This window comes from Micromesistius poutassou (genome assembly GCF_964030765.1).
Source record: "Micromesistius poutassou genome assembly, chromosome: 13".
Classification (NCBI taxonomy): domain Eukaryota; kingdom Metazoa; phylum Chordata; class Actinopteri; order Gadiformes; family Gadidae; genus Micromesistius; species Micromesistius poutassou.
Genome location: NC_140283.1, coordinates 14590302 through 14602617, shown reverse-complemented (window position 1 = coordinate 14602617; position 12316 = coordinate 14590302). Strand labels below are relative to the sequence as shown.

General features: G+C 46.7%; 1 protein-coding gene across 1 annotated transcript in view; it reads left to right on the top strand.

Annotated features, from left to right (window-relative positions):
* tmtc3 (transmembrane O-mannosyltransferase targeting cadherins 3) overlaps window positions 1–7039 on the top strand; it is a 31442-nt gene extending 24403 nt beyond the window's left edge. Inside the window, exons 13-14 of the mRNA XM_084477530.1 lie at window positions 803–1029; window positions 4126–7039. Of these exons, the coding sequence (XP_084333656.1) occupies window positions 803–1029; window positions 4126–5003 (1105 nt within the window). The 3' untranslated portion in view covers window positions 5004–7039. The remainder of the gene's footprint in view (window positions 1–802; window positions 1030–4125) is intronic.
* Window positions 7040–12316: the final 5277 nt, after the last annotated feature.

Sequence of the window (12316 nt, the reverse complement as noted above, 5' to 3'; positions counted from 1 at the left end):
GCCTGCGCAATAGTCCTTTCACGAGCTCTCATTCACCGTACGAGACAGACGCTGGTAGCGTGAAGCTGTCTCTGCATCTTGGACATCGCTTCCGCAGGCATTTTCCAAAGCCAGTCCTTACGACAAAAAAGCCAGCGGTGGTGCGAGATAACAAACGCCGTCACTGTTTACCTGTGTAAGGACATGGTTCCCTTTTCAAAATGTCGATAGAAAAGGCTTTAAAGAGATCAAAATACTCAATCCCAGGTACGCGTTACTTTCCCGCACATACTTCAGCCAATTTGAGATGCCAAAACTATACGGCAAGGTCCGCGACCAAGTGGAGAAAGAAATCCATACTATCCATACTGGAAGTAACTTAAAAAAAAAAATTAGCATTTTTTTCTATTGCAGTTTTGCTCAATAAATGTGCTTAAAATACTTATTTTATACAAAAATAGCTGCCTAACCAGTATTTTACCCCTTCAGAAGCATTTATATCGAAATTAGAATATAAAATTAACATACCGTGATATAATACCGTACCATCTATGCCTCAAATCATACCGTGATATAAATTTTTGTCCATACCGTACAGCCCTAGCATGACGTGCGGCTCCCAAAAAGTGTAGCTTTTCGTCGAGGCGACGCAGCAGCAAGGGCTGTGATTGGTCCGTTAACATAACCTGACATAAACCCGACGCAGAACCAAAACAGGTTCACCACTGGAACACAACACAACATGGAACCATAACAAAGCCTTAAAAGTGCGATGAACACCCCCCCCTCATAACCTGCCGTCTCTCGTGGCTCCCGTTCTCAGAGGGGAGCTCCTCCTGAAGATGAACAAGCCCTCGGAGGCCCGCGACGCCTACCTGCGGGCCCTGGAGCTGGACCGCAACAACCCCGACCTGTGGTACAACCTGGCCATCGTCAACATCGAGATGAAGGAGCCCGCCGAGGCCCTCAAGAACTTTGAGCATGCGCTGGAGCTCAACCCGCGCCACAAGCTGGCACTCTTCAACTCGGCCCTCCTCATGCAGGAGTCTGGTAAGCAGGGCCGCTGTAGCGATAAGGGGGGCGTTGGGGGTGGCGTAGGTAGTCCAATTGGTTGTAGGCCCGGAGGTTTCTGACTCACGGCTGAATGATTCTGGGTATGAACCCTGGTGTTTGCAGTCTAACATTAGTATCCTTACGCAACACGCCTTTCCCCCCAACCTGATTTTTTGTCACATGATCTACGAGGCCCTTTGGATGAAAGCGCCGGTCATAAGACCAAACAACTCAGAGGTAATACGAAGCAAAAGCCATTCATCTTTTGAACGCTGTGTACTAATATATAAGCTTGTTATTAATTTTTTTCTGTGCGAGCCCGTCGTGCTGTGACCTGTGATCCCGAGAGCAATGGGTGGGTACAAAGACGGCCCTCATTATTCCCCCCTAGGGTGTGACAGGGTTCCCACATGGCATTACTTTCACTCATGGCCCAGGCCCCAAACGTCAATGTCACTCGTCACACTCCTTCCGAGCTGTAACAACACAATGAAAGGCTTTAATCATGTCCACGGCGTTTCACTATGGTTCCCGAACCCCGTTGCTCAGGGATTTATTAAATCCTTAGCGCTACACCACTTACTCTTAAGTGTAGGACACACATTCCTGATGTAGGTTAGTCCGAGTGCACCTGCATGAACACAGAGGCATTTGTTTGGCAGTCGAATGTCAACAGAACATTGTCACTTGTACATCCATAACGTCGGCTGCTCTAAACATATTTGAGAGGGAGGGAAGGTGAGTCATTCACAAATAAGGGTTTAATCTTGGTTCAACACGTTATGGTGTTTTTCTTTCATGCCCTCACCTCTGTTTGACTCTGTTACAGGGCCAACATCTTGTTCCTGGAAAAGGGGAACAAGCCTCTCTCTCTCTCTTCAACAATATCCCGATACCTAGATGTTATGCTGGAACGTCTTACAATTTACTAGGACACCGTCGTTGGGAGACACACAAATATTGATTGTTCTAGGCAAGGCTAGGCAACTTTATTTATATCACACTTTTCATACACAAGGTAGACTCAAAGTGCTTCACATAGAAACATTGTCATAAAATAAAAGTTCTAGAATGGAAAAGGGAACACGTTAACTTTGAACCAAACACAAAGAGATTCATTGATTTAGTAGTCATTGCTGCACATAGCTCACAAATCACCAGCAGGCATTGCCTCCTGACAGAAATATTATGGTAATTTAGCTGGAGTGGAACGCAAAATGACTACCACCTGTAACGGGCCCGTACCGGCTCTGCCTGTGGTACCCGGGTTTTCCACGTTTTTATGGATTAACGTCAAAGGTTTAAGTGGTGCGTTTGCCCACACCTGGTCGGCCTATCCCGGTCTCCCAGACAGAGCGTTCTGGGATCATTAACTTTCCCCCAATGTTGGTGAATGCGCCCTTGTTAGGTAGGAATGCAGCTCTTAAAAACCATGTACTCCGTACACAGTCCCATGCACACACCTTTCTCAAGACGGATGAACCCTTGAAACTAAACGCACACAGAGAATTGTCCCGCAGTGTCGATCCCAGAACTCGCACCGTGGCTTCTCCCTTTGGAATGTGGTGCATAACAGAAGTGAGGATCTCGCGGCGCCGCTGACCTGCAAACTATGCTCACCGCCGTCCGTCCAACACAGAACTTACCTTAAGGGGAAACACATGGCGGTGCATCATCTGGCCTGCTCGGCTGGAGATGTTACACGGCATCTCTGTGTGGAGCGGGCCATAAGTTACGATCAGGCCTGTAAGGCACGCACTCAGGCCCATCGTGTTGGGTGGATATTATGCTCCAGAAGGAACGCCTGTTTTTTTTTTTACGCAAGGAAAGGCCTCCATTGTTCAGTAGGAGAGATGGTTGAATGTAGTAATGATAAATATGTGAAGCTTTTTAATTTTGTCCTTACATTAAAGAACAAACAATTCAGAATCACGCAGGTGAGAGACATACTCTGGTGGTCGTGTATGGTGTCCCACGCACAAACACACAATGATATCTACGATGATGCATTCAGTTTGACGATCAATATTCCCCCCTTTTTGGTGCCCAAATCTTCCTAGCTCATGGCGAGCTGATTGCTTCAGATGAGTCTTGTTTACGGAATGGTTTCGCCCGGTTGAGGATGGATCCACGCCTTACACACCCTATTACCGACATTTGTGATGTTGACGATTAAATAATGGAATTAAACGTCACATCACAGCGAACCACCTGGGCTGGGTTTTTTATACTTTATATATATATACAGTATATGTATTGTAGCAGGCCCGTGGGTGTGGGGTTTCCACGCCACCAAGTCCAATAGTAAACCAAGACACACACACAGTTACAGCAGTAGAATGTTCAGTGGTTTTTATTTACCCACATTTTCACAAGATAGAGTTGGACAAGGGTATTCCGTATTCAAATCATCCAGTCCAGGGGTCGGCGCCAGAAGGGTTGTCAAAACAAAGCAGTCAGTACACGGTAATCAGTCCAATCTAACACTCTTCCTCAATGGCGGTACAAACTCCCCAGAGGCTCACACAGACACACTCTGGGTACCTAGCCTATCCCCCCCCTGTGTGGTGTTTGGCTCTTTCTTTTAACCTCCCCAGCACGCCTGCTGATGGTCCTCAGGCTCGTGTCGTTAAGGGAGGAAGTCCTTATATGGCTTGGGGGTGGAGCCAGATATCTCCCTTTACCTGCCCCTGCCCTCACTCCTCCCTGCCATCTGCCACAATATGTATTTTTTATTTTACAGTTTTTAGTTTTTATGTGTTTTTTAATAGCTTTAACATGATGCAATTTACAAGGGCACAATAGTTGGGAGACACCCAGTTCCAAATGTGATTGATTTAGTAGTCATTGCTTTACGTACTACAACACATAGCGTTCCCAAATCCCCACCAGACGTTATAAAATATGAAGTCTGCCCAAGCAAAGCAACACGCTCTGGCTCCAGTCAGACTTTTATCCCTGCAGACACTCCTAGTGTTCTAACCCTGTTCTAACCCCAACCCTGACGCACACAGACGCCTCCAGGTGCAACAACCGGATCCGCGTTAACAAACACCCGTTTTGTTTTTTTTTGTTTTTTACCCGCTGCGGCAGGGGAGCCCAAGTTCCGGCCGGAAGCCAACCGCCGCTTCCTGGTGTACGTGGAGGAGGAGCCCGAGGACGCCAACGGCTACTTCAACCTGGGCATGCTGGCCATGGACGCCAGCGAGAACGCGGCGGCGGAGCGCTGGATGCGCCGGGCCATCGCGCTGCAGGCGGGCTTCCGCAGCGCCCTGTTCAACCTGGCGCTGCTCTACTCGCAGTCGGCCCGCGAGCTGGACGCCCTGCCGGTGCTGGACGAGCTGCTGCGGCACCACCCGGAGCACGTCAAGGGGCTGATCCTGAAGGGGGACATCCTGATGAACCACAAGAAGGACACGCAGGGCGCAAAGGCCTGCTTCCAGCGCATCCTGCAGATGGACCCGGGCAACGTGCAGGGCAAGCACAACCTGTGCGTGGTGTACTTCGAGGAGCGCGACCTGCCGCGCGCCGAGCGCTGCCTGGAGGAGACGCTGGCCATGGCGCCGCACGAGGAGTACGTGCGGCGCCACCTGAGCATCGTGCGCGGGAAGATGGCGGCCATGAGCGCGGCGGGCCAGCCGCTGAGCGCGGCAGAGGGAGCCACCGCGCCGGCTCAGGAGGAGAGGGGAGCCGGGGGTGGAGGTGGAGGCGGAGGAACGGGAACGGGGATGGGGGTGGGGGAGGCTGAAGGAAGGGTGGAAGGGAAGCGTTCGGCCGCCCTGGGAACGGCGGTGGCCGGGGAGAAGAATGCGCGGAAATCCCCCGCGCCCCAGCTCAAGGGCGTGGGCGAGGGCCAATCGGAACAGCGGACTAAAGGGAAGTCCACGGAGGAGATAAAAGACATAGAGACCAAGAGGGCGGCTGCCCTGAAGAGGCTGGAGGAGATAGAGCGCATACTGAGCGGGGACTGAGCAGGGGCTGCCCTGGTGGCCAGGACTGGCGTTGGCAGACGTCTCTCCCTCGATCAGGTTTAGGCTGCAGTTCTGGTTCAATAACAGTGACACATGTTGCTCTATGCTTTAGTTGTTAGTCACCTTTTGTTTGTCTTTTGATGCTCGGATGGCTCGCATGTGTTGGCTCTGCACTGCACCGCCAGTCATGTCGCAGAAGGGTTACATGAGTCACAGTGCAGAAGCACAACACAGAGGCCCTTTGACATCTGTCACTTTTAATCTTTTATATTATGCCGATGTGTGTGTATGTTGGCATTCATTCAAACGGCAGTTTCACCTCTCCTTGGCCACAGTTATTGATTTAGCCAGGACGGTATTAGTCACTGTATATTTAAATTTTTTTTCTAAAACATGACTCACCCCCCCTCGCCCCCTACACCCCCCCCCCCCCCCCCCCCAAAACCAAAATGGAATGATTGTATCATTGACAATTACAGGAAGTGACGCGTTTCCCCTCTTCCCACGCGCCGGGCGAGATGTTGGTGTGTAACGCCTCTCGAAATAAACCCTGACACGCACACGGGCGAGAGAACAACACAGGGGCCAGCGTGTGCCCTCCGGGCCCTCATGCTCGGTGGGGCCCCTCATGCTGTCGGGGCCCCTCATGCTGTCGGGGGCCCTCATGCCCTCCGCAGCCCTCTGCTGGCTCCCCTCCTAGCCGCTGAAATCTGGAGTGCTGCCAGGCCATAATGTTATGGGCCTCACTTCCCCCTTTTATCCTGTTAAGTCAAGGCCCACGCTGCAGCCGCCGCAGGTTGACATTTATGTCTCGTGTCAAACACCTGCCTTCCCACATTTACAGCCGGCCCACCCGCAGCCCTCTTTGAACTCGGTTGCGGTGTTGGTTTTGAGTGGCGTTCTCCTGGCCCGACATTCTGCCACAGCCGGCCTCAGGCATCGTCATGTGCTCTTTTACCACCACCACCATCACCACCCTAGCTGGGATTTCTCAGCATACTTGCACAAAGCAGATCTTGTCCTTTCATGCGCTGACACTAGTTCAACCCTCTAGGTTATTATTTTTTATTTCAAATTGATTTGGTCATGTGTGTGGGGGGGTATGTGCAGTGTTATTAACATAATCGTCTTATTGCACTGCTGCCATAGACCGGCAGGCAACCACATGGCGCATTCTGTAAACGTTGTGCTTGAGTTATGGTTCAGGGTCTCCGTGGGCTTTTCCTGTCGCAGCAAACACTAAACGGTCAGCGGCGCCGCCACTCTCACGGCCGGCCTGGCCGGTGCGGGGCAGCCACTGGTACCACACCATCGACGCTGTGACCACATTACTGTTATCTCAAGAAACATTTCTAAATGATGGACTCCATCATGGTATTATGCAGTGTACATTAAAGTCACACCTGATGTTGATTTAGGATTTTTCTTCTGGCACAGGCCGTGTTGGGTAAGTTGCCTCCCGCCAGATGAATCACAGAAGTGATGGGTGTTCACTTCTGTGATTCATCTGGCCTTCTGGGTGTTCTCACGGCCAAATTAAAAAGGGAAGGATTGTTTTCTTGGGTGTCACTGTAAAGCGCTGGCTGACAAATGTGCACATTTTTATTTTCCCTTGGGTTGTTACTTTGACTTATGGGCTTACAATTGTGCTTTTAAAACAAAAACCCCATTGGGAAGTTATGAGGAGGTGATGTATTTTGAGGCAGGTACAGAGGTCGGGTGAAATATACCAAGGCTTCTATGTATTCAATGTTATTTATTTTAGGTTTGATCTCGTTATTATGCACTGTACAAGAAAAACTGTTTTAAAAAAATTATATATATATATATATAACCACTGACGGTATGGTTTGAAGCCAAGGTACCTTATTTGGGAAAGTTGACAGTTTGCCACATTTAGTACGACTCGCCAGAAACGACAATGGGTGCACAAAGCATTCCTGTAATAACCTGTGTCTAACTACAAAATGTTAAACGATTGTTTTAATTTTGTTTCTTTTTTACGATTTCACAAATCTTTTTTAATGCAATACCCGGGTGGGTGGTGGGAATTTCAAACTTTAAAATAAAGAAATGGAAAATTGCCATGTGTCAATCTGCATCTTTCCTTTTTGTAATCAAACATGATGTGCTTATGTACAGTAAATCTGCTGCTTGTTTACCCTGACCTACAGGCAAAGGTGCCCTACATGGTAGCCCTATGTACCCTAATGAATAGACCCTGGTATTTTGGTATAGGCCTCTCAACAGTCTTCCTATGTACCCTGACAAGTAGGCCCGGTGCATACAGGCAGGGTCCACTAGCTAGAAGTAGTAAAGAAACTTTATTTAACATGGAGATCATATCAGCCTGCCCAAAATGAAGGACATAAAGTTATGGGACAACAATACCCAGAGTGCGAAGATATAGAACAGCAGAACCCACTACCCAGAGTGCAAAGATATATAACAGCAATACCAAGAGTGCAAAGATATAGAACAGTAATACACAGAGTGCAAAGATATAGAACAGTAATGCAAAGATATTCAATATTCCTGTGATGACACTGGCAGCCTGTAATAGTATAAGATAATAAGCCAGGTATGAAGGCTCTGCGAAATGTGCTGCGATAAGAGAAGGAAGTTATGCAGTGTTATCACACTGTTCTTTCACCTTGTTAGGTGCGCAGGGTTGGGCTTTCCAGCCTTGGCCTGTCACTTAAAGGTCAGGCTTTAATTTCAAATAACCTGTTTTGCAGTACCCTGGAAATTTAAGAAATTAGTTTGAGGCCACTGCTAAAACAATAGCCTTCTGTCTGACCTAATCCAGGAGACAGTTGAACACAGACATTCTATCCCTTTTTGGTATCCCGATATCCTGATCGCATGACTTGGAGGATGTTGTTTTAGCAGTGGCCTCAAACAAATTTCTTAAATTTCCAGGGTACTGCAAAACAGGTTATCTCACTCCCCTTTAATTGGTCGCTGTGTATTTTGTCAACGGCAACAGAAACGGCCGTTTCTTTTCTGTGTCAGGTTACAGTTTCAACACAATACCATGTTCTGGGGATTGCTCTAGTCTATTCTTAATTCGTTAGACATACCAATCGGGTTCTTCATCATGAGTTGTGACATTTCCATAACCGTGACCAGATTGCAGATTGAAGGGCAGGAATGTGTCTCCCGTTTGTGTCCAGGGGTGTTGAGCCACCAGGGGTCCCTCTGAGTGTCTCTGTCTTCCTGCGATGACTTGAGAACCATGGAGACCCTCGCTGTCTGTGCAAATGGCCGAGTCGCCCATGGCCTGGGAATCCCCCCCTGCATGCTTAGTGCCAGGCATAATAGCTTGCTATTTACGCTTTTTTAGAAACGCTGGGAGGATAATGCGGCAAGGCCATACAGTTGGCAATAAAATGATCCTAGATATCGACAAGTTTGTCAGATGACCCCAGAAAAAGCTTGTGACTCCACAGGCTCTTGCCAGCATGAAAAGAAAGTGCACATAGCCACACAATATACAGTGAAAGTCTATCGGATTCCTTTATGTGGTTACTGGTGGGGTGTCTGCCTGTATGTCTGCATGTCTTTCTGTCTGTCGGTCAGTTTATTATCTTAGTATCTAAATGTAATTCCCCACTCGAAATGAAGAAAAAACTACGGTTTGAGTAAGGCTTTGCAGCCTGGAAGGCGTTTAGCTCACTGTATTTGTTTCTCACATTTAGGTGTTAGACTTGAACCATTTTACAACTGTTATCCAAGACGTGTTTTTATAACGGTAATTGACAGATCTCACTTCCCACTTGAATAACATCACTTAGTCCCTAGTGCTCCCACTTGAACCATTCTTGTAGCTGCCAGTAACCCCCCCTCCCCCCCTAACCTTAACCTCAACTTTTAGCAGCCCTGTGTGAACCTCTCTCTCTCTCTCTCTCTCTCTCTCTCTCTCTCTCTCTCTCTCTCTCTCTCTCTCTCTCTCTCTCTCTCTCTCTCTCTCTCTTCTGTGTGTGAATTTATGTAATTGTGAAGGAGTTGTAGGGGTGAGAGAGAGAGAGAGAGGTGCTGAAGTTTAGGTATGTATGCCAAGTCTATCCCTATAGACAAAAAAGAAAAGATAGAAAGAAAAGGATCATTGATCACTTCAAATGTGACCCGGACCTGCTACTTAACCTGTGTCTGGCTGCCGTTCTTTTAGAGAGTTCAAACAACGCTGAAGACAAGCGCACGTTTCACTCAGTCCACTCAGTGTTGTCAGATTTGGTCTACCCGTGGCAGTAACTTCCTGTTTTAATTTAATGTTTAAGGAATAAAATACAGATAGCAAACACCCTTCCATCATGTTCTAGTTCTATCCAAGAAGAAATGGCCCCTTCCAAGTGAGTCCAGTGCGTCCAGAGCCCACCCGGATTCATTTTATTTCATTGGTTTTTGTAGAACCCATGACTCTACTGGCGATGGGCGACCAAAACAAAACAGACAGGAATATTTTGGCCGGTGCTACGCTGGGTGTGTTGGAAACTGAAGCGGAACAACACCCTTTCAAGAGTTTGAACAAACATGACCCCCCACCTCCTCCTCTCCTCCTCTCCTCCTCCTCACCTCCTCCTCACCTCCTCCTCTGTAAAGCTGCCACTGTGCTAAGGGGTGCTCACATCACTATGTGATGACTACCCCCCCCCCCCCCCCCCCCCCGCATGTGAGAAATGTAAAGGTCCTAGTTTTTTTAAAAGGTCTGCTTTGACCTACATTCATGTTTTACTTTCTCATGTCTGAACTGTATTTCTGTCTTTGTGGGTGTGTGTGGGCGTGTGTGTGTGGATGTGTTAAATGGAGGATGACACCATGTAATCGCCAAGAGCTGGGAAAAGAAAAACATTTCGTTTAGTAAAACAAAATTGGAAAAACAAGTTATTGATGCTGATGGACAAAAATAATAAAAAGTGGCATTTATATTACTGCACCACTTCACGGTTCGTGCAGTAGTCCAATGTTCGGTAAAATTAGGTTAGCGAATTTGTGTCTTGTGTCAGAAAATCTGAAATGGGGTTATGTGGTCAAAATCGCAGGGAATTGGGTCATCGCATGAGAAGAATATAATACAGTGCATGAGGTTTCAAATAGGGAAGCTGGCACTGATAAAAAATGTCAGAAATAATGAATTTACGAAAAAATCTAATACAAACATACAATTTATAGAGTACAGATGAACCGATGTAAAATATGGTGTTGTTTACAGTTTGGGAATAGTGAACTAGTTCAGTGTCTCATGCTGGATGGATTAAAGAATCACCCTAAGCTGTTTAAATCAAAGTCTGATCTCCAAATGCATTTGTCAAGATTAATTAAGATCCAAAAAGGAAAAGGCTTATTTGTGGTTTCAAAACAAATTACATAACGGCCTTTCAGGCTAACCAATCCCATTACCATGAGGCAGGATATCCGTAGAATCAACGTGATCTCCAACCTGAATGACAGAATAGGTTGTCTGTCTATATGACCAACATGGGCTTTATCCCTGGTCCAGCGCACCCATCCGCTGGCCAAAGAAACCAGCTATACGTCACGTGACTGTCTGCAAAAACAAAATGGCTGATATTTATTTTATTCTCAGTGAAAAATGCTATATTTTTTGATTGTTTTGACTTTCAAATGTTCATTTTATTTTCATAGGCGTCGTTCGAGTGAATGTCAATTATTCCTTGTGTGTTACTAAAACAGATACTACAATTTTTTTATACTGAAAAATGCATATTGTTGCTATGGTGATTGCTATCGACACCACTATCCCCTGACACCATGTAGCTTGCATGTTGTTTGAATCCTTGTCTTTGCATTGTGCCTTGTGTAGTCATCAGAGCGATGAGTTATGTTAATTAAAATTAATTATTACATGGCTCTTCTCAATGCTGTGGAACGCTCCATTCACTTGCATGGGCCTTCCCGACTTCCGGTGGTGAATTATTTTTCAATAATTGCCGTTGCTAAGCATAAAATGACCTGAAAGTGGATTTTTTCACGTCTTTCGTATCACTCCGCAAGTAGTCTGGTAACTTATCAACCCCAGCGTATACGGTTGCTAAGCGACATCAACGTCTTGGGCGGACTATTTCTCTGCTGATCAACACTACGAATACTGGTAACAAATAAATGGGAAATAATAAAAGGGAAATAAGCCCCTTAATAAAAGGGAAATAAGCCCCGACAGGGCCAACTGGACACCGACGCGAAGCGGAGGTGTCTTGTTTTGCCCTGAAGGGGCTTATTTCCCCGATAATGACCGGCGTTCTATACATTATCCCTTACTTAATTAACTTAAGTTAATTATGTATCAATTCATGTAATTATGATGTTCTATCAATAAACACATAGCCTTTAGTGTGTGCCCCGGGGATGATGATTCATTTATCATCTTTGGGGCAGACATTTCCGGGCAGACTGGGCAGACGTGACTTTGCGGGGCAATCCGGAAGTTGCACTGAATCTGCTACTGTTGCCTGCTGTAGCCCCGAGGCCTCAGCAATCATGCAATCATGGGATCGAGTGTAGCAGCGCTCCGCGTGTCATTCCCATGCAAAGAACACTGCACGTCGCCACGGAGGTTAACTCTGTTGCCTCAAAGCAAGAAGGTCAACCCCCGGGGGGGGGGGTACTTTTCTGTGTGGAGGTTGGGCTCCACACAGAAAAGTGCATATACTCCTGCCTGTGCCCAGGAGTTGTTTCCCGGGTGCTGCATTGTGGGAACGCAGAGTCCTCAATTTCCGTTGGGATCAATAAAGTATTAAAAAAAAGTAAATTTAATTCGTACGGCGCACGGCGCAGATGTTATGACATCTTCAAAGCTTTTTTGATGTTTAGCTGTTTAAGTGACTCAGGCCACAGTCATTGCTTTAGTGAATACCTTTTTTATGACCTCATGATTGAATCAGATGTGGTCTACTACAAAAAAACATGGCTGAAGAGAGCGGAGCTGAAACATGTCTTCATGCCACAGAGAAAAAGTTCCCAGAGGACTTAAGAGTTCAGCCGCTCAGCACTGGGTTGTGTAAAGGGGTAAAAGTCCCATTCGGGACTTTCACTACCAAAACAAGATGAAAAACATTTGCAATCGTAGCCATGCAGATTTAATCACAACAATTAGATACTTCAAGAGAAAAGAGGGTGAAAAAAAAAGTTCTTCCACATCCTTTTTTCTTATAGAGTGAACAACCTTTTCTTCCATGGCAAAAACAACCATGGGAAACCATTAAAAAAATCCTAAAAAACATGTAGTGAAAAAACAAAGGGTCAATTATATTCCAAGTATATCCCTTAATCACAGCAAACGTGCCAAAGGGCTT